Below are 27,717 nucleotides of genomic sequence, written 5' to 3' on the forward strand. Positions count from 1 at the left end.
ATGGAGGAGCCGCGGCTGCCCGCCCCCATCAACCCCAACAACTTTCCGGCCAAGCTGTGGCTGCTGGTGAACAGCCCGCGCTTCCGCTCCATCCGCTGGGACGCCCGCGGCGAGGGGCTGCTCGTCGACCAGCCGCTCTTCGAGTGCGAGCTGCTGGGCGCAGGGCCGGGCCGCGCCGCGGGGCCGGCCGGCGATGGAGCGGCGGGAGCCGCCGACCTCTTCAAGACCAAGAACTTCACCAGCTTCATCCGACAGCTCAACCTCTACGGCTTCCGCAAGGTGGTGATGGAGCCGCCGGGCAGCGTGGCGGGCCCCGGGCCTGGGCTGGGCCCAGGGGGTGGCGATGGGGATGGCAGCAGCTCCGCCAGGCCTCTGCACCACTTCCACAGCCCCCACTTTCGCCGCGACCGCCCTGACCTCCTCGTCCACCTGAAGCGCCTGACGAGCGCCAACAAGGCAAAGCTGGCAGCTGGCCTGGAGGTGACCAGCCGCCCACCCAACCGCTTCCAGCGGCTGCTCGGCGCGTCGCTGCACGGGGACCCACTGCTGCCGCCCTCAACGCTCGGCGAGGCCAACAGGCCCGGTGAGGCAGGGTGGGCCATGCGGGTCCGCAGTGGGTTTGAGAAGCACTGGGTGGCGAGGGGTTTGAAAATCGGCACTCCCTTGAGGGAGGAGGGTTACCTGTCCTTGCTGGTGGCAGCTGCATTCACCTGGTGTAGGAAAACGGTTGTTCTTCATGCGGGTAGATCTGCTCCAAGTAAGTGTGGATAGCGTGGTTCACATGTGTTTCAGTATGCCTGTCCTGGTGGACTACGCTAAGAACACCCTTGCCTGATCTCTGTGGAGCTAGCACAGCTCTACCAGATGAACGTTAGTCCTCCTTGCCTGTCAGTAGGGATGCTTAATAAGCTCTTATTAAATCTGTGTGAAATGTTGGGTCATGGGAAGTGACAACTAGAGCATCCTGTCAGTTTTGTGCAAAGGAAAAGAGACTTGATAGTAAGATTGCTGTCAGTTGTCTCCTGAAAAAGAATTACAAGCTAGATAGTTTTTAAAGAGGATTGAATGAGTAGGTGAGAGCTAAATAGAAAATAATACTGTTGAAAAGCCCTGGAACGTGTTTTCTTTCATTCTAACCCTCCTTGAGAGGATCTGAGTTTTCCAAGACAAGTCTGAGCTCTCAGAAGATTATTCCACAAATTCCATATAAGCTTGAGAGCATTGTAGTTGATGCTGCGCAAGGAAGATGTGAATATCTTGTTTTGCAATGCTTTTAGTCTGGTCGAACGGTGGGCTGCTACCAGAAGAGCAGCCCTACTTCCCATTCCCTTGGTCGTGTGTTAACCATCATCTTCCTTGCAACCGATACAGCAGCTGTGTTGGTTCAGCACAATGATCCCAGGAAGAGACTTGAGCAGCCTTTCTGCATCTGGCTCTCGGGCCAGAGTGCTGCACCACGCGAGTGCAGAGCTGTCAGGCTCAGTGCGGGAGAAGCGGCAGGACTGTGCGACCAGGAGAAGGGCAGGAGCAGTTGGTGGTACTGCTTCCTGCAGCACCAGCCTGCATTTAGAACAGAGTAGGATATCGTGATAGTTACTGTTGGTTGCTGTTTCAGAGTAGGAATTGTTGTCTAATTCATGTGGTGTTTTCTGTGATGTGTGTGGAACTACACCTGTAACACCAGGAAAATAAAATGTAGCGTTTGAAAAGGGAAAGAACTTATTTCAATACTGAGGCTAGGAAGCATTTAAATTAAAGATTTGGTGTTAACATTGTTAAGACTAAGATGAGTTATTACAGACTTCTTCAATGAACTCTGGTCTGACTGATGTAATGCAAGCCATTAGTAGAGTAAATGCTAAGAAACATACAGCCTTTTAATTTTTTGGCCTCTGTTTTTATGGGTGCAGCTTTTGCTCTAGGAGTCTCAGTTTCTAGAAAGACAGAAAGAACAAGGAAAACATCAGCTTTTTATGCAGTCGAGTTCTGACAGGCTGACAATTTACTGTGCGCTCTGTACTGACTATTTAGGGGCATGTCTGCTGTAAATGTGAGGTAATTTGATAGATAAAAGATATTTTTGTTTGCAAAGCATCAGTCTGTTCCAAATATCTTGCAACATGTAACTCTGTGTTGAACATCCAGGAACGATTCCTGTAAAGCAACTGGTGCTTCATAACTTGGCATCCCGTGGTGTCCTGTTTATGTGTTAAAACTAGATAATCTTAATTTCCCTATCCAAGATAAAATATAAACAAAGGAATTCTTATACCTCTCTTCATTCTCTGTTTATATATGGTAAAAATACTCAACAGGAAAGAAACAGTCCTATACATTAAGTCTTAATAAATTTTCAGGGCTAAGTCGTATTTATTTAGTGATTCTTAATGATTTAATACGAAGTTGCAGAATGATGACTCTATGTTACCCATTTCTTGAATTAGTTCCCATCAGAGGAGTGAAAGAGGTAAATGTGGGGCTATTTTTTGAAAAAGTCCTTTAGAGTGAGAATTAGGAATAAAGGTCTGAGAAAGCCTGGCTTCTAGATAAACTCTATTGACATAAACTATCCTGAAACTTTTAATTAGCTATATACAACACTGCAGAAAAGTCACAAATGCAAGTAGTTCTTTCAGGAATTCGATGAGCACAGGCTTTCTCAGTGTTTCAACAAAGTCACCAAAACCTCTAATAGAAATCGAGCTGTTACAGTATAAGAGCAAATACCATTTCATGAAATAACAACTGACTAAGAGAGGAAACTAAGAGAAGAATAAAAGGAATATCCAGGAAATAACCAAGTGGCAAAGTTTGGGATATTTTAGTCTAAACTGAACTAGTTGAGCTGACCGGAAAAAAGTTGGCTTTGAATTTTTTTTCTTGACAAATTAAATGACTTGTCATAAAGTACTTTCAAAGTCACTTGGGGGATTTTGACCTTTGCCCTTCCCTTAGCTGTCTGTGAGCTGTCAGCATTGGAGTTTGGTAAAGTCTTGCTTTATGATTTCCCCCTTTTTTTTTTTCCTAATGTATTATCTGTTTTAACACATAGTACTTTCAAAATTACTTTTGTTTGGTTTAGTAAGTTACTACACATTTTGATTTATAGCACATTTCTAAATACTGATAACTTGTTACTGCAAGTTTGAGGAAGTTGAATGCTACATAGACAGCTGTGTGTTGGCACTGCACTAATATGCCACTGCAGCAGTTACTGTATGTTCAGGTGTAAGAATACAGTCTGTTTCTGGATTAAGTATATTGGAGCAAAGGTAGCCTTCCCAAATAATGTTGTAGAGCCTTGGCTCCTCATATTGCCTTTCATTGCCTGTGAAAACTCCTTTCCTTAACACTTTTTCCACTTTATTTTGTACCCATTGCAGGACTGCTGACTGTAGGACAGTTTCACCAACCTTATAATCGAGACAGTTTCTTTCCTTACTCCTACATATCGACCTCATCCCAGAACCATGGCACTTTACCAACAAAAAGTTTAGATCGGACTCCAGTTCCTTCCAGAACGTGGCAGGGTTCTCCTGGGTTGCTTCCAGGGCATGAGGCTTCCTCAACTTTTCCAGATAAAGGGGTTGCCTTTCCAGTACTCCAAAGGTTTCCAACAGAGGTCACGTACACACTCCAGCCTGTTGCCTCTCCTCTGCCGCTTCAGCAAGGGTCTCAAACCATTGCCACTTCCCTTCCAAAATACAGCAGCTACGCATCTTCAATGCAGTACTCACAAGCCTACTATCCAACAGGTATGAAAAAAATTTCTGCACTTGCTTTTCAAAAAGACACTTAAAAGTGATACAGTGCTCTGTCATGTGTATATCTCAAGTGAGAATTAGATAGAAAGTGTAAAGTCTAAAAGGAAGAGAGACCTTTAAAGCAAAAAGATTTTCTGTTTGGTATTCCTGTCCTTCCTCCAGATTTTGAGCGTCCCTTGGTGATTTTCCAGATAGCCTCTCTGTTGAGGTTAAAGGGTGAGGAGAAAAACATTTGTCCACAACTAGTCAGTGTTAGGCTGACTTTCATATTTTTTTTTAATTAAGCAAAACTAGGATGATGATACTAAAGCACTGAGAACTTGTTGAAAAGTACTATACTAGTCCTTGGTCTCATGTTTTCCCAGATTAAGTTTCTGAAGTCAAAGATCAGTCAAAAGTATTGTGTAGAATATTTCATTCTGATCATACTGTTTTCATATCTTAATTTTTTTTCTTGCTTAGCTTCTTTATGTTGTATTTTTTTTTGCACTGAAGACTAGAAAGTACGTGAGTTTTGACTCCTTTCTTTTGTCTAAGATGTTTCTGCTAAAATTTTCAGTCTCACTTAAGTGTTTTTATTCTTCAGAAGAGAAGTTGAAGCAAATTATTGTTCTTTTCCTTGCCCTTACCTTGAATTGGAAAAATCACGTGATAGGTTATTTTTGGGGGGGAGTGGTGTGTTTGTTTTTTTTTTAAATTTCCCTAAAACTTCTGAAACTCAGAACATAGTGACTCTTTCCTTGAACAAACTAAAGCTCAGTTGTTATTCTTTCCTTCTGCCTGTTCCTCCCCTGGCAGCAGCACCTTCACTAAGATAGAAATCCTGTTTAGAAATCCTACTTGTGGTGGCTGCTGTCTTTCTCCAAGTACACAGTGAAATCTTCATGTCTTTTGTGCATGTCTTCTGGGACCTCTGCTGAGAACGTTTCAGACAATAATCACTAGTTTCCATAACATCGTTTTTGTCAAGGAAGGATTCTGAGGAGCTAGGCATTTCTTCTGGACACTCTTAAATGTTGAAGAGACAGGCAACTTTTGCCATAAGCTTCTTGCCCTGTGCTACTTACAAAGGCTAGCACCTGCATTACCAGCTTCAAACTATTAAGTCTCCTCCCAGGAGCAGGGTGTCCTGGGAATCATAGAATGGTTTGGGTTGGAAGGGACCTTAAAGATCATCTTGTTCCAACCCCCCTGCCATGGGCAGGGACACCTTCCGCTAGATCAGATTGCTCAAAGCCTCATCCAGAATACCTGCCTGAGGTGGGAGATGGTCCCCACTTCATGTTTCTATCAGTTACAGAGAATAGGCTGAAATTCATCATACTGAATTTTAGATGTCTCTATCCCAACTACTCCCCCAGATCACTTCTATAGTCAAGGGAAGGAAACGGGCATCTCTAGGATGTGATTCCTTGGTTTAGAGTTTGTCTTGGGGTGAGCTTACTCGTGTCCTGGAAGTGCCTGTTTTGCTGTACTGACTGTAGAGGAGTTGAGGGAGACTAGCGTAGATTTAGGCATGAATATGTAGCTCTCTATAACTGGATGGTGCTAGTCTCTCTTGCTGGAGTTATAAAAATTTAAAGAATAAATTGGCTATGTTGTACAGGTAAAATCTTCCAGGGCGGGAGGTAGGGGGGAGAGCATTATGAAAGCATGCCAAATTTTGCAAGGTACAATTCAAACTAAAATGGAGAAACTTGTGGAATCTGAGGCTTTTGAAACTCCAATGAGATGGTAAGTTTGACATTTCACTAGAGAGTATTATAAATCTTTTAAATTTCACTGTCACTTAGGACTGTCTCAGTGTTTTTACTTCTGTTCCTGTGTATCTCTTAATCTCTCCACTGTCCTTTCTTCTGTATATTATAACATACGGAATGCTGAAAGCTTATTTCTTCATATGTCTGCATGAAAAAGTCTGCTTTCCTTCATCTTGAGACCACAGCACCAAGATTAGCTTATTTGGAAAATGATAGTTAATCTTAAAATATGTATTTCATAAGTGAGGGCACTAAAGAATATATGTTCAATCTTATTCTTGACTCTTTTCATTTCACTTTTGAAGTTCCATTAAATTAAATCAAAGTAGAACTTTGTCAAAAGATTTCTTTTTATGTATATTCAAACTTGTTTGTTAACTTCAGTGACAAAAATATTTCCCTGCTTTTTCATTATGATTCTTACTGAAAGGGCAGTAAAATAAAAGATGCTCATCTGGATCTTTTTTCCCCGCTAGCATTAGACCATAATTATTTTAAGGATTTAGTTCTGTTTGGTTTCAACTATCTGCAAAACCTTTGATAGTAGTAGGATTGCATCAAAGACATGCAGGGAAGCTTTAGTATCAGAGAGTATCCTAATAACAAAAAATCAGTCAAGGAGACTATGTGAGAAATGTTACTTATTGGTGCCACCTGACATTGCAAGTCCAGTCATGCCTTTTAAATACATCTGTGGCTGTAGGGTTCACTTACATATGATAACCTTTCCGGTGAGTGGTAGCTTAGGAGTAGTCACGTTATTCTGAATGATACACCCTCTGTTAAGATAAATAATTTTCTTTATGTAAGGCTTAAAATTCACATGGTCAAAAAGGGATTCTTGAAATAAATAAGCAGCTGAAAACATCTGTTTTAACATAGTGTGAATAGCGCCTTATTTTCCCTTGAGAAAAGCAGACTAGATGCATTAGTAATGCACTTGTAAAACTAGTTGTAGGATTCATCTTGCCTAAGATTCATCTGAATGTATAATAGTTAGTTGTATATGCCTGGGCTTGTCATCTAGATTACATATATAGTCAGTAGAAAGAAACAGGCACCTCCCAGAGGTTGAGTCATTCCGACTTTCTTAGACATATGCCTCTGGAAGACAATTCATTTCTTTCTGATGAGCCTATTTTTTCATTGACCGTGCAGGGAGTCGACAACTGCTAGACATCTGAGTCTATGTAGCAGTAAGGCAGGTAATCCCACCTGAATGTCTAAGTTCAAACAACTTTGTCTTTCCAATTTTCCCTTATTGGAGAGACCTTGGGTATCATCTTCGTTTTCATCAGTCTTTTGGTTGGTAAAGGATCGGAGCTTGCATAGTTTTGTATTCAGTCCCGTTCCAATGTGTTCATTGATCTGGCAGGAACAGACCCAGCTATATTCCGTAATTTCCTGCACAGCTTTGAGTACTGTTGACCCAGTTGTCTGATGGGTAACTAGCTTCTCTTAGGCATAACGTTTGGGCCTGACATGGTAAGTTCACACTGAAAGGATGGTCTTAAGGTTCTTCCTCGGTATTTCCTATGTGGTGCGTGCTCAAGTGGAATGGAAGATGCTGGAGAGTGTCAGTCTCACGCCCTTTGGCCCAACTGAGCTGATAATAACGCTTATTAACATCTGTTGCTGTCTTGAATGCATAGAGGTGATACATGCGTTCCTTCAGTTTCCAACAGATCTTTGTAGAAATGATGGTGGTTGTTCAAGCTTGGAAAACATCTGCTGCTGATCGTACTGGGTTTGCATTTATTTTTGGGCTTTCAGCTTTCCTGAGCTTGCATGTAGTATTGGAACCTGTAAAAAGCATGCAGTACAAATGTGTACACATCAAACTGTAAGCATGGAGCTTTTTTGATGTTCTTGGATTTTATTTACATTTAAGTTCTAACTTCCAGATACATTTGGCAAAATACATCTTTGTTAAAACCATGGCTGAGCTCAAGCATAGTTCTTCATGTCTTCAGCAAAGATTATGATTGATTCATTCTTCTCTATTGAAACATTGAGAGCCCACAAAATAATATTGTCTCAAGAGGAGGAAGATGTATATAAGAATGTGATGTTAATATTGTCATCCCTCCAGCTAAATTTCACGTGCTTATTTTTGTACAATTCATCCAATTTTTCCAGTGTTGAGAAAACAGGATTTCGTGAATGCCTCAATAATTCTCTAATGAATAGTTCTCTGCTTTGGAGATGAGAATACAAGCCTTGATCAGACCGAATGTCCAGATGGCTCATCATTGCCTCTGACAGTAATGCCCAAGGAGGAGTGCAGGAGTAGAGCAAGCATGGACTGATGCTTTTTCAAAATGCTCCAGCAGTTTGGGCTCAGGGAATTAATAAACCATAACACGAGTTGTATTTAATAGCCCTTGGTGGATTTCACTTCCATGAACTTGTCTGTTTCTCCCAACCAATGTAGACTTGTGGCCCATACAACATCTGTGACAAGGACTTCATTTCACAGCTTACCTGCATTTTGTGCAAAGAGCCACCTTTTCTTGTCTCTTTTGACCCTACTGCATATTCATTAAATCTCCATTTGGGTTTTATGTGTCTATATCCATATCCCTCTCACTGCACCGTTCATGATTTTAAATACTTCTCTCTTAGTTCCTTCAGTTGCATTTTCTCTAGAATGGAGTCCTGCCCCACTTAGCTGTTCCTTCAGGAAAGCATTCTGTACATCATCCATGTTGCCTTCCATGTAACCTGTTCTGTTATTTTCTTACTGAGACGTAGAGTCCAAAAATATACCCGGTGGTCAAGGTACGAATCATGAATTTATACAGTGGAGTAATAATGTTCCTATTTATTTCATTCTCTGTTCTCTTTTGTATTATTTCCTAACAATCTGATTGTTTCATTTGTGACTTTGGAGGTCTTTTTGACAGCTACTCAGTGTCAAGCTGATGTCGTCCTGAAACTATCTACTTGAATACCAAGATCTAGTTCCTGATTATTGATTGACAACTAAGAACCCATCACTTTCTGTGTGCAGAGTTGTATCTGATGGGTGGTGGCTTTGGGAAACTCGTAAGTTTTTTTTTCACATCTTCATAGCTGACTGCTCTTTTCAGACATGAATAACCTGGTGTTATCAGCAACCATCATCTCACTGCTCACTCACTCAATGTTTAAAGTACTTTATTAAAACGATGAGCAGCATGAGTTCCAGCGCAGGTCCTTGGGGACCTCCACTGGTGACCTCACTTACCTGTAAAAAGTGACTATTTATTCCTATCTTCTGTGTTGTATCTTTAAAACAGATTATTTTTTAAATGTACAGCCTTCCCTCTCGTGCTGTTGTTGCTCAGTTTTTGTAAAAGTTTCTGATGATGACTTTGTTAAAAGCTTTTTGGAAGTCTAAATATCATATCAGCAAGATCACAGTTATCCATATTTGTTTACCTGCTGGGGGTCTTTCAAGAGGGCAATGAAGGGTGACTTCTCTTAAACAAAAAGAAGTCTTGTTGACTCCTCCCCATTATATATTATCCAATGTCAACTAATTCTCTATTCCATTGTATTTTCTTCTATTTTTTCTTATTCAACTGTCAGATTTATAACTTGTATTTGCTTTATAATTTTTTTGTTAACATACTTCTAAATAACTTCCTTTAAAAGTATTGATTTCTTTGCCTTATTTCTTTGCAACCTCTTTGGATATCCAAAGATATTTTCGGTATGTTTGAAATATGATCATTCGACTTCTGTGCAAGAATATTTGTGATGCGGAGTGTCCAGTCCTTTCCTTGTTCTGTAAACTGTGCTCTTCGTTGATCTCCGCTTGTTCTCAGGGGTCCGTTGCTGGGTTGGTTATAGCCCCGCTGACAGCCATTCCATTTTCATACATCAGTGTTCATATTCCGCATACTGTGTCCTAAAGAGTGTGTGAAATTTCCCATCCATAGCTTGTATGGGCAGAAGCGCGTCTCTTTTTCGGCAGAAACCAAATCTATTTTGAGGCTGATCCATTTTGTTTGATAGAAGCGGCTGTATCTTTTTCTTAATTTATTCAGTAAATATTCATTTATTCCGCAAGATGCCATCCATCCCTGTCTCCTTAGTATTCAAATGACATCCGTGTTCACTGCCAGTTATTTCGTAACAGCCAGTGACAGAATGTGCTTTAGCTGGTAATTTCTTCTGGATATGACTAGATTAACTATATCTTAGACAAAAGAGCTTAGAAATTTCTTCTCTCCAATTAACAGGGTAGGATAAAAGCATGTGAGTGAAGCAGGTAGGTTTGTTGAATCTTGATTCAATTCGAAGACTTGAAGTATTATAAATGAATCGACACCTTTGCCTTTGATAACACTGCCTGTCAGTAAATGCTTTCTTCAGCGTTATTTAAAAAGTTGTTTGGATATATGGTGACTCTCCTTTTGTGGCTATGGGTGATAAGTGGTACTTATCTAAAACTGACCTCCATCTTACGGTGGATTTGCTTCTTAACTGACTACCATTAAGACTACATTCGTGTCTCCCATGATATTTCCACAGATGCAGTTATTCTTGCTATTAGATCAGTCATTGCCATAGCCTATAAACTGGCAAAAAAAAAGTTCTTGTGAGTGCAAACCATTCTTTTTATGCAACATTGTGCATTTCAGAACCTTTCAGAATTGGTCATCAGTCTAGTCTTCTACACAGTTGTTTTTGTTCTCCTCACTTTGATTTACAAACATAACAATTTGATTAATGAGTTGCTTTTGCTATAAGCTCTACTAACTGTAAGAATACTGTCATTTATATTTTACTTGTGGCTTTTTATAGCATATGATCTGGACTTAATGCTTTACACTTACCTACTATTTCACAGGCACTTTTTCCCTTCAGGTGCTTCCTTTTCTTTTCTTAGAAAATAGGTTTTTTGTAATATGTGTTTGTTTTTCCTTGGAATCACTCTAGCAGGTTACAAGAAATTTGTCCTTTGTCATTGCTCTCTTGCGTTGTTTCTACAATAGCCCTTCAAAAGTTTTTTTCGGTGGTTTTCTCGGGTTTGTAAACATACTTTGGAGTTTCCAGTGAGCGAAACCCAGGTATCATTTAGGTTTTTGGCAATATCCAGAATTGTAATATGTTTACAGGTCACGGAATGCTCTTCTGAAAGATGTCCAGATTTCATCATAAAGTTGCTCAAAATTAGCTTTTGAAGTAACATGAGTCATACACATATCTCATGCTTCTTTTAAAGGATGTCCACTAGCTCTTTCTGTGTTGTTTAGCTCCTGTGTTTGTTGCTCAAAACTGCGCAAAAATTCAGCAACATCATATTAGAAAGGGCAATAGGTATAGATGTTAAACAAACATACTTGTTATCGTAGCAACTGTCTCATGTGAAATCCCATGTAAGTGTCAAGCATTGCAAATAAATTGATCTGATCTGTTTGCCACCTCAAGTTATACTTATTACATTTACTTATTATGAACATTGGACTAAATTTGATTTCATCAAGGATTTCTCTCTCCCTCGGAATGATTGCAGATTTTAAAGATTATCTGTCCAAATAATGCCTTTACTTTTAAGTTATCTTTGTGTGTTACCAAAAAATAATACCTGCAGAATACTGCCTCATCTACAAAGTCGCTTTTTAGAATAAAATTACTCTTTAGTTTCTGTGTGTGTGTATGTGTATGAACATCTAGGCTCTTCCTATGTGAATCCACTTTCTGCGGTATGTTGTGATAAGAAAGTCAAGCAGCCAAATCAAAAAGGTGATATTAAGATACAAAAGACTGTGATTATGAAGTTTCTATGTGTGTGTATATCAATTTTACAATATATATTCTTAATATATGTACACAAATATTAGAATAAATATTTTTTAAGATGAAGAAATCAGTCTTAAAGTCAGTTGGGAGGTAATTATACATCTCTGGAATTTAGTTTACTGTGTGATTATTGAAGTGTTTAATCAAAGTAAGCAATAGAACTCTGCATACCAAACACAAACTCTGGAAGTCTGATAACTGTGTTTGAATTCTTGCAGCTGCACTGCAGTGTTGTTCACCACCTGCCCACATAGATCCTCTGACTGGCTGTGCTAGTCCTACAGCTTCGACGTACACCCACTGCAGCTTTTTCCAGGTGAGTGTAGCATACTGAAATCAGGTGAAAGCGGAGGAGACTGTATGATGAAGTGTAGGTTTATAGACTTCTGAAGTGAAGGATATAAATTTGAAAATTGATCTGCTTGAGAAAATTAAAGTAATGTGGTTTACAAGTATCTATTTCAAAGAACCACTGGACCAAAGAACCACTACAAAACGGGTAGTTTTGTAATTCAAGTTAGTTTCAGGGTAGCAGCATAGTGGGTGTCCTCATCAGTGGAGTGTTTTTTTCTGATAAGTTTTTTGCTTGACTTCACCAGAACTCGTTTTAGTTGACAAGTCTACGTTTATCATTGAAGAATGTCCTTGCCTGGACAAAAAGAGATTCTTTAGTATTATGAAAATACTGGGAAACAGCTCCACTTTTTTGTCCCAGACAGCTTTCTGCAGTCCTGAGTTTCATTTGATGAATGAGAAAAACTAAGGTGACTTTTGGAATTGGCCCCACCTCGGAGATGTCTTATTAAAGATAACTACAGTACTTACTGTAAATGCTTTATATAATTCTGGTGGAAACTGCACCTTCTTTGGAGGGCCTGGCTTATCAAATATCAAAAGGTCTGAAGTAAAAATGCAAGGGCTTCCTTTTCTATTACACCATAATGCATATACTTTTTTTTCCTCACAGAAGACAAGCAAAGCAAGTTATGCTTATGTATGTTGAAAAAGGGTTGACGTACCCAAGCTTGATCATCCAGTTTCCTGTCTTGCAAATATCAACCTTTGTCTTTTATTCATGATTTTTTTTTTATATAAGCTTATCCAAGATGGCCAGGTTATGGCCAGGATAACATGTTGGTGTAAGGATATAAATAGCCAGTGGCCAGTCATGCCACAGATACTCTAGTATTTATTTTTCACACAGTACATCTTTGCCCTCTCACTTTCATTATGAGCTTCTTTTTCATCCAGGACATGAGGATCAGTCTGAGTGATGGGAAGTCACAATCAAATAATGTCTTATCTCATAAGGCTGATATCAATGTTTGGGATAGCAAATCATTCCAAAGGAATCGTCAAGGGTGGTGGTGTGGCTAGATTGAAAGATAATATAAATACACTATCCAAAGGTCTAGTAAAAATCAGTTGTTTGGAGAAGCAAGTCCATGGGCAGTGTGTGGAGTCAAAAGAGATGTAGGCCACTTACTAGTGGATGCTTTGATAATGCAGCTCTAACCAGGGAACTCCCAGTCAAAAGCTGCTGGTGCATCTGGGCAGAGATTGCTGGAAGGTAATCCTCTGTGTGAGCAGCCCAAAGGCAAGCAGTGCCGTAAATCAGTTCTGCCGGGTCAACTACTGGCTGTGTCTGAGCAGGATAACACAAACATCATACAGAATGGATCAACAGGACTTCATGAGATTTCTGAGTCTTGGTGTAGCATAGATCACTTCTCCTGGAACATGGTGACAGGGGCTGTGCAGATGGTACAGCAGACAGCGGTTTGCCTGTGGTTCTCACTGAGCTGTGGGGAATAATCAGTTTACCTTTTGCGTGCTCTGGGGTAGATACTTCCCCAAACTTCTGCTGAGGGATGCAGCCAGCTACAGTATTGATCATCCTGCCCTACCTGTGTATTGATCATCAGTAACTACTTGCACAAGCCCTCAAAAGCAGCAAAATTAACCAACCCTAGCTGACTAAGCATTTTTATCGTTCTTCACAAAAACCAGAACTATTGCATTGTATCGTTCCACTCAATATTTTCCACCAGTTGCAGGATTTCAGTGAAATGCTGTTGAAGGGTGGTTTGCAGGGCATTTTAGGCTGTTTGATCACACTAGATACTGCTGGCGAAGTCTATACAAAACTGCTGGACCAGTCCAGAAGACAGTGAGCCATACCAGCACACTGGCAGTCAGCAAGCTGATTATCAGCCCTGTTTCTCTTGGATCCAGACAGTGCTTTGTGGTCTCAGAATGAAAAACAGGCATTGTTGGACAAGAAAGCCTAAACCTTGTGCTAGTCCTTACTAGGAGGATCACTTTAAGTTTAGGAGAGTTTAAGACAGGTACAGTTTCTTGGGGCTTGGAGGCCAGCTGCTGCGCTTGTACAGTACACACATGACCTGCTGAAACTGTTAGGTGACCCTGTCTGGAACATGGGCAGACAAGACCAGTGAGGTGAGTTAATGTCTGTCTGTGGGTTTGCTCTCCAGAAAAAGCTACAGAGAATTACCACATGGAACAGCAAGGGGATATATATGCTTATACCCAGACATGGTGGCTGATTAGGGTGTATCTCTTGTCAGGTTTCTGAAATCAAAGTTTCAGAGATTTGTATTACACACTCATCGCAATTGGTTACAAAACTGGGAGCTCAGGTACAGCTTCATACGCTTTTTCATCTGCATTCTTCTGAAGTGGGGTGTGGATCAGTGTGATGAATCGGTATCCTTGTGTAGGAATGAGTCTTGTGAGAGAAAACTCCTGCTGTCTTCTGCAACAGCAGTTCTGGCAACTCACAACCATTAGTGCAGTATTTCCCTGCTGCTTTATCATCAGTGTGAACCGAGGCTACATAATGGATCTTAGTGATTTTTTTTGTTTGTTTTTTCCTTTTTTTTTTTTTTTTTTAAACTAGCAGCCCTGATATTTGATTGTTGCCATTAGCATTGTTATTAAGCTGTCAGTATTTCTGTGTGGAACTGAAGCAAGAGGTAACTGGAAATGGAAGAAATAAATGTGGGAGGAAAAAGAGGAAGAAAAACTTTCCTGATCTTAAAAGCAGTCTTAAGCAGTTTGCTTTTATTTGTGGTAAGAATGATAATCAGCCATGTTATTTCAAAATGAAATTGAATCTGAACTACTTCTGAATGATTGCCCAAGCACGCAAGCCAGATTGTTTTAGTCCTAGCAGTCCTTGAAAAGGTGTGGTTGTGCTTTACTTCTGTGTGCACTATGCTAATCTTACAAGTGAAATGCCCATCTTTCCTTTCACCGCTTTTGCTAAATTAGACCATTTTCCTCTTGAGCTCCAATGACCAGCAAACTATTAGTCGTTTGAGTCCTGACTTCTCAATCTTTTATCACTTTTCATTGTTTTCGTTGCTGCCTCCCTCCCATGCTTGTCTGTCGTATCTTCCCCAGATAAACTAAAAGGATTTAAATTGTATCTTTGTGCGGGCACTTTCTCCTATTGGAAATGCGTACAAGATCCTACAGTGCATCCAAGAAGATGGTAGGTATTACAACAGCTTCAGGCTGAGGTCCCCTAAGAAGCAGCAGAAGAAATTGCAGTGTGGGTTTGTTTGTTGATTGATTTGTTTGTTTGTTTGTTTTTGGCAGGGATGATTTCATCCCTGGACAGTTGACTTGGTAACCCAGATCTTACTTAAAACCCTAGCTACTTAAGACAATAAACAAGCAATGCAACAGAAGTGAAACACCTTGTTAATATTTTAAAAAATACAACTGAAAAAAATATTAGATGAAAGGAACTATGTTTAAACCTGTATCATAAAAATATAAAGGTGGCTTGCCTTTAATGAAAATACTTTGCTTAACTTAACCTAAATTTCTCAAATTCCAGGTTTTATCTTCCCCTCCTCCCCCCCCCCCACCTCCAGAGTTCATGGCTATCTGCAGAGTGGCACATCTACATGAATCCACAACAGGACTTGACTTCATACACCCAGAGGAAGGGATCTCATCTCTTGGTGGTATTTCCTTCAGGGACTTCACTGGCATTTGATCTAATATGGCTTTCCTAGTAGGTGATCCTGTGGCTTCCTGTTCTCTAATTTGCTCATCTATGGAAGTAGCTTTTTATTAACCAAGGACTAATCCTTCATACTAGATCTCTTCCAAAATAAGATTGTATTTTAAATATACCTGAGTTTCTGTTCAACATGTTCTGTTCAAATATGACTCATATTTGTCAGAAGAAATTACCCTTCCAGTGTCCTTTAACTCTGCGTCATCTCCAGAAGAAACAGCAGTACAGACACTGGCTGTTAAAATATGATTTATCATTTCACTTAGGTAGGACTTGCTGCTTTTGAAAAACTCTTCATTGTCTTCTGCTTTAAACATTCTTTGATTTATATGAATTCTTCTGAAAAAAAAATCATTGGATTGCTGACTGTGTCCTGTCATCTTGTGATGTCATTACAGTGAAATATTTTATTTCAAAGCAGCGCTGAGACCTGCTTTGTCATGGCAAAGGCAGCCTCTACAGGTTCTCCAAGAGGTGTTTCTGACCTGAAGATCTATAGGGGTTTTATACAGCTTTATGTAGACTTCGAGTCATGCATTTGTGGGACACTGTGTCATGACAGGAGCATCCAGATGTGAGGCTGTGACAGACAGGGCAGTTCTACAGTATTTGTTTTCATAGGTATCTGAACTCCCGTTCATTTTGGGACTGGAGCATCCCTGGGAATCACCCTTTGTGTGGATGCGTATATGGACAATCACTTGAAGAGGAAAAGATGTTATTGGTAAGTAACTGTGAGTTCCTCAAGTTGTGTTGTCCATATGCACATTTACAGCATACATACCTTTTTCTCTTGCTTAAAAATCTTGTGGTTTGTGCTGGTTTTATACACAACAGGAATGCTCAAGTTTAGAAGAACTGAAGGCAGGTAGATTTGCTCTATCGTTTTCTATCACATATGTGGCATGTGAAGGGGGTGGTTCTAATGTACCCCCACAGGTCCTACTAAGACTAGAAGTCTGTGGTTTGAATGCTTGGGTGTACTTATACCTGCAATGCAAAGGGTATGCAGACAATGCATCTGAAGGTGTTCAGAGCTGCTGGTAAGTAACCTTCCTTCTCTCCAGGATAGACAGTGAATAGAAGAAAGCAAGCGTGCCAAGAGTAAGGTGGTTAATGAAAAACAAGACAAAGTAGTAGCCTTTCTTTTTTTTAATTAAACCTGCTGTTTTAACTGAAAATAACAGACAATCTTTCAAGCTTTTGGATAAACGAACACTTCAGTTGATTGCTCAGGTTCATTTACTGAACCGATACACATCCTGTCACTGTAATTTTTTTATATAAAAGTTCACTGATTTTGTTTCTTCCAGAGTCCTCCAATGCAGTCACCTTATGCAGCTGAATTTCTGCCCTCTGACTGGCCTTGTAATACATCTGATGAAAACAAGAAGACAGAAGTAAATCTTGAAGCTGTGTTTCAGATTGTTGATGAGATGCGTTCATCACCCAAAGCTGAAATGGTGAAAGTGGAACCTGTGGAGAGCCAGTGTTCAACTCTTCAGTCGAACAGAGGTCAACCACTGCTGGTTAACAGTGACAATAGTGATACACCTTCTTCAACCGAGGAAAGCCAACTGGAATGTCTTACTCCTGTAGCTTCACACACATCATTTGTGATGGGAGCAGATCAAGCAGTGACTTGTTCTCCATCACAGCCTTCTGAATTTCTTTGTGCTACCCATACCACTGTGTCTGCAGAAAGTGCTGCTGCTGAAATAGTGCAAGAATCTGTGACCGCACAGGGAGCACGTGAACAACTGAGAGAACAACCAGATCACTGCCCAACTCAATCCTCCATAATGTTTGTTCAGGAAGGACCATTCAGCCCAGAGCAGGTGAGGGGTAAAGGGAGATAAAAAACCATATTTTTTGAGAGAACTATATTTGATGATAATGCTGGGTCTGTTAGCATATTCTTGCCTGCTTAAGAACTGAAGGCTTCTTTAATTAAGCTTTTAATGGACAGTGAAGGGTTTGCTTGATAAAGCAAGATTTAAAAAAGAAGAGGGAATGAAAAAGTATCACACGCTAATGAGCATGAGATGTGTTAGCCTGCGTTGGCCAAGTTAGGGTGCTCATTTGCATGGAAAAATATGTTGTGCAGGTGTATTCATGATGATGAAGTGGAAGTTTTTTTAGGTTATAACATACTATCTTTAATCTTAAATAAAAAAGAGTATTTTGAGAATTGCTACTGAAAGCAGAGATTTTTGTTTAAAATTTGATAAGTAGTTAGGTTGTTTCTGATAAACAGTTATTAAGTTTCTGTTTTCTGTGAAAAGTATAATTTATTGACATTTGAATGATACAAAGCATCTTCATTTGTTTATACTTTGTGGTGTCCCACAAGTTGTAATTGTACTTTGGTTTGCCTGTGCCTGGTCTTCCCTGTATACAAAATTGTAAGTCTCATGTGCAGTGAGGGGCATTCTACATGTTACTCTGTTAAGGCAGCAAATGCATGCTCTACTTTTTTTGTTTTGAAAACAAAGTAAAAGCAAGAGATTGACTGCATCTGTTTCTGCTGCGTGAGACCTGCCTTGCATGTAGGCACTCAAAATTTCATTTTTGTGTGTGTGTTGAAGCTACTGTTCTATTGTGCTATCAGTATCTTGATGCCTTCAGTAAAGTTTATAGCTTGGAAATCCTCAGCTGGTACACACTTAATTGTTCTTAGGTATTGTTCTTGGGTATTTTTATAGAAAGAGATGTATATTCTGATCAAGTCTCTGCAGAGCTCAAGCCTAGACTAGACTGTTCTGCTCAGTACTGTGTAGAGAAGAGCATGTCCTTGTGTGAATTGGCAGTACTCCTCAATGAGTGTCCACTCATTATCTTAAGTGTTGACCGCACTTTAAACATTGCCAGTTTTGACAACTTCTGAAGTGCGTTTTTAGCAGTATATTTTTCCATTGTTGAAGGCCTTTGGAGTTTGAGGTGCAAACTCCCTTGTTAAGAACTGAGGGACTAAGTGTGTGAACCATGGAGTTGTTTGGGGGGAAGGTGTTTTGGTTTTGAGGCCCCATTACTTCTGTAATTGGTGAGAATCCCAATGTTGGTCCTGGTCTGTTTATCTGGATGTTAACTGGTTAAATAACTGGGGCTTATTCTGTGTTGAAGAGGAATTCAGGGACTATTAGGCCTTTTTTTTGACAGATTCCCTCTTTTTGTTAGAAATATTTTCTCTTCCTAGTCTCCTCTTTCCAAACTCAAGAGAGGCAAGGTTAAGTTAACCCCCCAGCTGCCTCTTGTCTAGTGGTGTTTCCAGAGCCTGGGATCATGGCAGGTGCAGAACTCTCCAGAGAAGGCTTCTGTGCCCGTACTCCTGTCAGGCTCCTACATAGTTTGCTATCTTCCTTATCCCTGAATCTGGAAGCCGCCTGAGGCTTTCAGTAGCTGTCAGTGCCATGTAATTCAGAGCAAGCTCGCAAGAATAGTGGCCGTGCACAGAAGGCAGTTTTATTACTCAGTGTAGCAGCCCAGGAGGAGCAAATTCCTCCAGTGTTAATACAAGAACATCAAAACAGCTCTGCTGGGTCAGATCAAAGGTCCGTCTTGCCCAGGGTCAAGTCTCAGGACAATAGCTGTAATCTGATACATAGGGAAGAGCAAGAACGAGGCATGCAAATAGAACAAGGCATTCCTCCTCATACTTTCTAACTACTCTCAGCTTGAGGACTTGGAATGATACCGTATACTTAATCTTAGGTTTCTCTTCTGTGGACTGAAGTCAGCCCTTGAAACTGTGTCAGTTTTAGCATAGAGTACCCTTCGACCAAACACATACTTTGCTCACGATCTGTTGCACAAAGAGCTTCCTTTTGTTCCTTTTGAGCGTGGCTGTTACTAGCTTCATGTGATGCTTCCTGGTTTCTGTCTCGGAAGAGACATCCAGCTGTCATCCCTGGCCACTTACTGCATGTCAGTTGTGATTTTACAGATCTCTTATCACAGTAGTCTTTCCCCGACTGTACAGTCCTGCTGTAGTTTCCTCTGCGTGGCAGCTGCTCCTCGCGTCTGGTTAGCTTTGGGTTTGTTCTCAACTTTTTCCATTTCTACTACATCCTTTTTTGAAATGAAGAGAGCATTGAAGTTGTGGGAAAACTATCCATTTTCACAGTGGCACAAGATGGTTGCTGTTTTCTTCTCTATTTCTTTCACAGTATTTCCTAGCATTTACTTGCTCTTGTGACAGCTATTGAGCCTTGAACTGTCCTCCTCATAGAACTAACAGCTTAGTAGAAACCTGCTTGATTCTGCTTTCCTGATTTCCTAAATGATAGCAAATTAAAGAGCAATTCTTTACATGAAAAGAGTTAGGACATTCAATAGTTCAGATCCAGCATTGCCCTCTTAGCCTCAGTGAATTCCTGTCCTAGACTTACAGGGTTTGGCCTTTAATGGGCATATTTTTTTTCCACTCCTACTCATAAGAAATATTTTATTTTCTTCTTAAAGTGGAAATAAAACATTTCTGTAATGCTTGATCAAGAGGAATTTGCCTCCTATTTTGTTCAGTCTCCTTGGCAGTATACCTATCTGAAGGTTGAAACTCTTTCTTTCTTTGGTGAACGTTAATCCAGCAAACCCCATTCATGTGAGTTGTTAATTTTAGTACCTTAGCTTCTCATCATGGTTCCAGCTGGCTATAGGTATAGTCCAGTCGCTGTCTCATAAGTCACGTAACCAGTGAGATGCAGCAGATTTGGCATTTTTTAATAATTGAAGTGAAAAGGCAAAACCTTCACATCCATCAGCTTTGGTAGCTTTGTTTGATTCTCCACCAAACAACATTTGGGACTCTGAAATTGCAGAAGTAGTAGGCCTGAGTGAAGAGTCTGTCCACAGGTGTGGTAAATCCGTGGTCAGAAGCGTGTTCACTTAAAAAACAAACAATAAAAAAAAGAGATAACTTGGGAACCAGATTTATGTGGGCTAGGCTGGTGCTATTAGGATGGAAATCTTACTATTGCTTTTTTTATATTAGATTACTAAAGAGTTGGTGTGTAAGATCCTATAAACACAGTGATAAAAAGGAATCTGAAAGGGGTATTGGGCAGTATCATCGCTCTTCAGTTTCCACACACACAACTGTAAGGCTTAAAATTGGACACAGCAGCGTTGCAACTACAGGCTCACCAGTGAGGGGGAAATGAAATTCCCTCAGTTTGCTGGCCACGCTCGTCCCCGTGCAGCCGGAGGTGTCGTTAGCCTTACTGGGCAGTGCAGCATCCCCAGGTCATTTGTAGGAGAACTGCTCGTCGGAGTTTCTAGACTGCTTTCGGCATGTAGGCCCGTAATAATTTCTTAATAATGGTTATCCCAATATGCGTTTGGTTTTTGTTTATCCAACAATGCAGTTTGATTTCTACATCCTTGTCTGAAATTGCTCTTCAGTTCATAGTGTATCTATTTTTCTCCTTTTTTTTAAATAATGACATTTGTTGAATTGTTTCTACAACAATTTTCCTGTGGAGTATCCAAATTAGGATGCTTACGTGAGAAATCTTTCCTTCTCTCACTGGTTGGTTAAGGCTGCTAACTCATTTTTCTAGAAATTATTATTATGTAAGTGTCACCAGGAATGGAGAGTTTTAGATCATCACTCATGAGTTTTGGATTCTAGCTGCGAAGGTAGTGAACTACATTCCTCCTTCCTTCTCTTTGTTTTTATGTCTAGGGAGGGGTTGTGGTTCAGATGTTAGACAAAAGGCATTGCTGCCAAACGGTTTTCACATGGCCTTGTTAATAGTACTGATGCAATACATACAGACAACACATTTCAAAGAACAAATACTACAGTAAAGTGGGTATCTAGCAAGTGCAGGAGGCGTGTTGGGGGGAACTAGCTCTCCCTGGAGTATTCAGTTACTGTATTTGCACAGGCCTTTTTGAATATTATTATACAACTTTGTCAAAGAATGTATATGTGTTTCTTTTAATATGCATACACATTGCCTTTTATATATTTAACATTGAGTAATGGCAGACTCAAGGTGGAGGGTGTGATTTTTGGAATTACTAGTATCTTATTACCGAGTGTGATGACCTCTGTCTTCTGTAAACTCACACAGTTTTCAAAAGCTTTTTTTTCCTTAATAGAAGGAAACGTTGCAGGTTCTGAACAATCATTCATCTTTAGGATATTGATTGATAGGATATTTGCAGAAGAGGTGAATATTCTAGAACAGGTGATAGTGAGAACATCTTTCTGTCTAAAGGTAAACTCCAAGTGCTTAACTTTGGGCCGGTACTTCCTCAGTGGAATAGAAACATAACTTGGTTGTTTGGCTTTTTTTTTTTTTTAAACCTAGAGATTTTTGCCACATGAGCATGGAAATATACCAGTTCAGTAAATGGTTGCCTACAAAATACATATGGAGCAGCAGCAGAGGGCTCCAAAAAGCAAGCAACACATTATAATTTAATGTCTTAACAATTGGTTGGGGTGGGGTGAGATTTCCAACCAGAAATGTGTGGCTCGCATGTGTAGTTTTGCATCACACAGCTCTGTCAAGTTGTTTGAGCTAGATCTGTCATTACTAATACATGTGTTGGTAACAATGAGTGCACCTGGATTTCTCTAGCTTATTTCTTACAGCTCGTTTGATAACCGAGGGCAAAGCTCAGACTGTGCAGACATGTACCCTAACTTTGTATATTCTAGTTTTCTGATTTCATGTTTTGCTTAATACGACATTTTGTAAGAGCTTGAGTTTCAATTTGGCCACCTTAATTCTGAGTTAAAAACACTTATTATGTAAACCATCTGGGCAATGTTCGACACTTGTTAGATGTCCTTCTGGAGTGGAGAAGAATAGTTATTATTTTGTCCCTAAACTGACTACAAGAAAATACTGAGTGATCTTTGGGTTTATTTCTTTTTTTGTTTGTTTTTTTTTAAGGAGAATACTAGCGTTAAATGTGAATCCAGTATGTCAGAGACAGAAGAGAGACAACTCACTTCAGGAACTGAGCCTGTAGACAAATCTGTAGAAGAGACAGACTCATCTGTAAAACCTAGGTGCAGGAAAAGAAGACACAGTTCACACAAGGGCAAGTCTCCTGGTAAGAAGAGATTCTACATTTTTTTAGAGATTACCGAGACAGCTACTCTAGAACTAGCTATTATAGAAAGGGGAGATCAGAATAGTTTAGTTATTGTCTGCAGTGTAAGTACTTCACTGTGCCTTCAGTTAAAATATTATACTTGTACAACCTCTTAGTGTACTTACCAAGATGCTTCTACAGATACATGCTTACGCTAATTACTCATATGTGGAAAAGGGTACAAATTATATCAGTAAATAAAACCTGAAGTTCTGGGAGTTGTGTCAGAAACCTGGATGTCATAATATTGAGATGAAGTCCATAGATATGTTTGCTGGAGGGTGACAGTGCTACGAAGGAAACACCGAGTAATGAGGTGATTATTGAAGTAACAGGGGAAAAAACCACCAAACTGATGAAGTTAGTGTAGAAGTCCAAACCTTTTGTCTTAATCACTAATTAAATTTTGTACCAGTCTGCTGAAATACATGAGAAAAACAAGCAGCAGGACATTTGAGGCCAAACAATTCATAAATCTAGTAACTAAAGGAAAAACGTAAATGCCCACAGACTAGAGAGACATAAGAGGACAGAAAGAGTGCTTTGGATCCATTCTAGAGGAAAAGTTGGTACAACCTGCAAGTCTTGCAAGAAGCTATTTCCCTCACAGATGTTCATCAAAGAGCTGATTGTAGAGTTTGAAGACCTGTTGCTCACTTCAAAGGGTAGATTCTAGATTCCAGATAATGATGCCAGTTAATAATTCAGCTCATAACGCCCATCAGTTTCAAACATTTAAGTAAGGAATAAAGTCTTTTTGTCAGGAAGCTGAGAAAAAAGGTTGGATGCCATCTTGAAAGAAGACAGGCTTTTGTTTAAAACACAGAATTGAGAGTTCTTGTTCAATTACTTCCTGGTATCATGGATAATTAGCAAACTTCTCAGCTTTCGTATCTAAAGCAAAACATTTGCTTAATATGCCAGTTGTAAAGTTATGTACAAGAATGTTTTGGAAAGCATTTCCATGGAATTGTTCCACAGAGATGAAACACTGTTACGTTAATGCTAATTAGCAACAATTAGCATAGTGTCTACTCTCTGGGAAATGTGATAGTCATCCAGGTGTACGTTTCCACTGTTGCACCTTTTAGGCTTGGTGTACATGTAAAGAGTAGAGACAGACAGCACACCTGAGCCAAACATGGTCAAGCTCAAGATGGCCCAAAATAAATTGGGCACAGGATACAAGCCTTGAAGCTGGCATAGCCCATCTCCTCCATTTCAACTGTAAGCCTGACGCAGACAGGTTTAAATATAAGCAGACTTCCATTGCTCTGACTACATGTTTTTCTGTCAGCGCCTCCTTTTGTCTGTGAGTCTGTGGAAACAACTTTTTCCTCAATCTTTCTGTGCTGAAATCATAGAATCATAGAATCATACGGGTTGGAAAAGACCTCTAAGATCATCGAGTCCAACCGTCAACCCAACACACCATGCCCACTAAACCGTGTCCCTAAGGGCCTCATCTACATGTCTTTTAAATACCTCCAGGGATGGTGACTCCACCACTTCCCTGGGCAGCCTGTTCCAAGGCCTGACCACTCTTTCAGTGAAGAAATTTCTCCTAATGTCCAATCTAAACCTCCCTTGGTGCAACTTGAGGCCATTTCCTCTCGTCCTATCGCTGTTACTTGGGAGAAGAGACCAACCCCCACCTCGCTACAACCTCCTTTCAGGTAGTTGTAGAGCGCGATGAGGTCTCCCCTCAGCCTCCTCTTCTCCAGACTAAACACCCCCAGTTCCCTCAGCCGCTCCCCATCAGACTTGTGCTCCAGGCCCTTCACCAGCTTCGTTGCCCTTCTCTGGACACGCTCCAGCACCTCCATGTCCTTCTTGTGGTGAGGGGCCCAAAACTGAACACAGTATTCGAGGTGCGGCCTCAATATCGCATCATGAAAATTTCCAGGTATTTCTTCACAACTTATCCTCTGAAAGTGGTTGAGTCCTGTCCATCTTCCTCTTGTCCTTTGGGTGCTCATTTGCAAGTTTTCTGAGCCCGCACTTTGATACATATCCTGCTATAGAGAAGGCTTTTGTTCCATCTATTTCAGTATGCTGCTGACATGATTCACTTTTCATTGTTATGTAGTGACACCAAATTCTAGGTATCACACAGTGAGAGCCAACATAATGTGGTACCAAAGGCCACTGCAATGAAGATGGAAGAAAAAGTCACTTCTGTGACCGGGAGTGGCTCTGGGCCAAAACCAAGGTGACAATCTGTACAAATGAGCCAAGAATCAAACCCTCTCCTGTGGAGAAGGCGTTACATTCCTTTGAAGAATTAGACCAGATTTCTTTGCCTTTTTGCAGCTATCCTGTAGCAAGAGAGACAGCTGTTGTCTTACTAAAATGCAGTCCCCAAGATTTCCCTTCATAGCTGCCAGCCCATCTCTGCAGCACCATAAATCACTGAAATAGGTTATCTGTTTTCTGGAAATGAAAAACAATATAATTATCCAACTTTCTCAGCTAATTTCTAGTTTACCAGTTTTAAGAACATCCTGCCAACCAGGGTCAAGATGAAAGGTCTCTCTAGTCCGTTGTGCTGTCTCCAACAGTATCTTTAGCATTTTTGTACTACTAGGTAGAAAAGGCCTCAGTAAACTTTTCTTCAGTTAATTTTTCTAGTCACTTTTTTGAAGCCATGCAAACATTTAGCATCCACTGTGTTTTTTGTAAGTTAATGTCATTAACATAGGTTAATTACACAGTGGGTGGAGAACCCTCCTCTTTCTTTGTTTTGAATGCAAGTGTTTGCTTTAACCGTATCTTTACTCCTCATGCACTAATTGTCTTTGTACCTGACAATTTGGCAAAGGGACCCCATTTTCTTTGGTAGCAACAGGAGAAGAAGAACTATTTGCGAGTCCTCCTGGGAGTCAGATGCTGGAACAGAGGGTGCAGAACTTAATTCAGCACTAAGATCCATCATTGCAAATGAGTATAGGCTGTGTCATCTGTTCCCTTCCCACTCTTTTTCTTGAGAGACAGTGGGTATGGCTCTCTGGTTCCTGGCGTGTTTATCACATTGAGGTGTGAGGGATAGTTCACCTTTCAGGAACTGCTTTTTTCAGCCCCAGGCTCTTAGGACATAGATTTGAAGGTGCTGATGATACATCTTCTTTCTCCGCTACTTTCTAGTGGAGCTTATCTATAAAATGGGATTTTTGGAATAAATCTGTCTGCTTATGTTGGCAGCATCCACACTTGCAACAGGAGTCCTTTTGGACTTCACGAATGATTGATAGGAACTCTGTAAATTCTTCACGTATCCTTCCCCATCTTCACTGCATTATACTCCACAGGTACACTCAGCTAGTGAATATAGCTGTACTGGACCTAATGTCTGTGGTTTGTGCTTCCTCTTCTGAAAGAGCACATAAGAAGGACCAGATTCTGATTGGAGAAATTTGTGTTTGCAGCCCTTATTTCTGAAAATAGGGATCTCGAAGTGGAGCAGGTGGAATTTGTTACTTCTGGATTTAAGCATTTAAGCTGATACTGATACATTAAAGAAAAAGCTTTCTTTCTCAATGGCTAGCCATATGTTTTTTGTGAGTCGCCTAGTCCTTCAAATAATCTGGCAACTTCCTCTAATCTTTTTTGCTACAAGAACACAGACACAATACTGAGATGCTACTGACTCATATGAATCCATCATTATCACGCTGCAAGGCGCCCTAGACGTTTACCACACACTCCCATGCCACTACAGTTGTGTCACTATGCATTCCCTCTCATTCACTGCAAGGTAAATAAGTTTATAGGTGCGATTGCTAAGGGCAAATCCTCATTCAGGCAGGGCCTCCCATGCTATCATATGTTCACTTGAACTATTTCCTACATCTTCCAGACAAAAATAATTTCATTTAGTTCATTAGCGTTCCTAATAGGTCACAGTGAGATCTCCTACAAAGGTGTTAAGAGTTAATGTGGGGACAGGCCTGGCCCTGAACTCTTCAACATCTCCTGTCTGAAGCCCAAAGTGAGGTTGCTCTCAGGAGTTTGAACTGCAGCTTCTTGCTCCAGCTCAGTTGCCATTACCTTTACTTCATTATACATTCAGTGAACAACTGTCAAATTACTTGTCCTCTGCTGTTTTGGATGGGTGGATGCTAGATGCTGTCTCCTAACTTTATATAATTCAGAGTTGCGTTGTTACTAGCCCCCTCATTTCTCTATCCCTGTGCATTCCCAAGATTTGTTCCCAACAGAGTCTGCTTTGGCAGGAGGCAAATGTCAGAAAGTGCAGAACTGGTGCCTATTGGGCAGGAACTTTATAGTATAGAAAAAGAACAAGGGCTGGAGTACTTTTCCTAAGATGTGAATGTGTCTGTTTAGAGATTAAAGTTCACACAGGTGACATTTGCAGTGGTACCGCTGTTGTGACTTTATCAGGGTACTTGTTCACTTTCTCGACCTGCAAGATCTGGCCATACATTGGAAGTATCTCCATCTTGCTGTGGATCAAGGCAATTTTCAAAAAAGGAGTCTCTTGTTTGTCCTGTCTGTGACACCACGAGTTTTCTCTAGGATCTTGGCACCCGCTATGGCATACTTTGAGGCAATAGTGCCTTTTATGGATAAAAGGTGTATGTCACAAGCAGAATGGGCATTTTTGTAGATCCTGCCAGGGTTGTAGTAATTAATGTTTGGCAGTTGGTATCCAGTAGTCAGTGCACACATAAAAAATATATCTTGAAGAATGGGAGCACTTTTCCTATAATTTGCTTTGTTGTTGTTTTATATTTAAAGTTTTGCAAAGTTAGAATAATTCCTGTTCTGTAAACAGTAGGCCTCAAATTCTCAAGTTACAGTCTGCCTGTCAGGCCATATTTCATAGTACCTGATAGAAGTACAATTGCTATGTGTGCTGCCAAGTGAAACCTATACAAGGACTGATATTTACTCAGTATTCCCTTTTCTTCCTAGATCTCCATCTGCTGGTAGATGTAGCTTGCAAGCAGGGGTACTTTCCGCAGGAAGAAACAAGAGAGTGAGAAGTGGGTGACAAGTATGTGAAAATGTGCAGCAGCTGCCAGCTGGGTTCCCTTGTCAGACTCCAGCGGCAGTGCTTTGCAGACAACAGCACTTTGGATCATTTCAACTGTGTTTTAAAAAAACCCAAACTCTATTTTTTTGCTTTCATTTTAACTTCGTAGGGTATTAGTCGCTCCATTTTTTACACCTCTTCCATTACATTTTCTACCTGTCAAGTTATAAAGCATCT

At 40.4% G+C, this 27,717-nt stretch overlaps 1 protein-coding gene across 1 annotated transcript; it reads left to right on the plus strand.

Annotated features, from left to right (window-relative positions):
• Positions 1-27,571, plus strand: HSF5 (heat shock transcription factor 5). The gene is made up of 6 exons (XM_075169153.1): positions 1-583; positions 3,384-3,755; positions 11,536-11,633; positions 16,685-17,209; positions 22,280-22,442; positions 27,420-27,571. The coding sequence occupies exons 1-6, from the start codon at positions 1-3 to the stop codon at positions 27,485-27,487; spliced, it is 1,809 nt and encodes a 602-aa protein (XP_075025254.1). The 3' UTR covers positions 27,488-27,571.
• The last annotated feature ends 146 nt before the right edge of the window (positions 27,572-27,717 follow it).

This window comes from Calonectris borealis, chromosome 19, assembly GCF_964195595.1.
Source record: "Calonectris borealis chromosome 19, bCalBor7.hap1.2, whole genome shotgun sequence".
In the NCBI taxonomy this organism is placed as follows: domain Eukaryota; kingdom Metazoa; phylum Chordata; class Aves; order Procellariiformes; family Procellariidae; genus Calonectris; species Calonectris borealis.

Coding starts and splice junctions, on each gene's coding strand:
- HSF5 (XM_075169153.1), top strand. CDS start 1: ATGGAGGAGCCGCGGCTGCCCGCCCCCATCAACCCCAACAACTTTCCG. Junction 3,756..11,535: donor ACAAGCCTACTATCCAACAG/GTATGAAAAAAA, acceptor GAATTCTTGCAG/CTGCACTGCAGTGTTGTTCA. Junction 17,210..22,279: donor GACCATTCAGCCCAGAGCAG/GTGAGGGGTAAA, acceptor TTTTTTTTTAAG/GAGAATACTAGCGTTAAATG.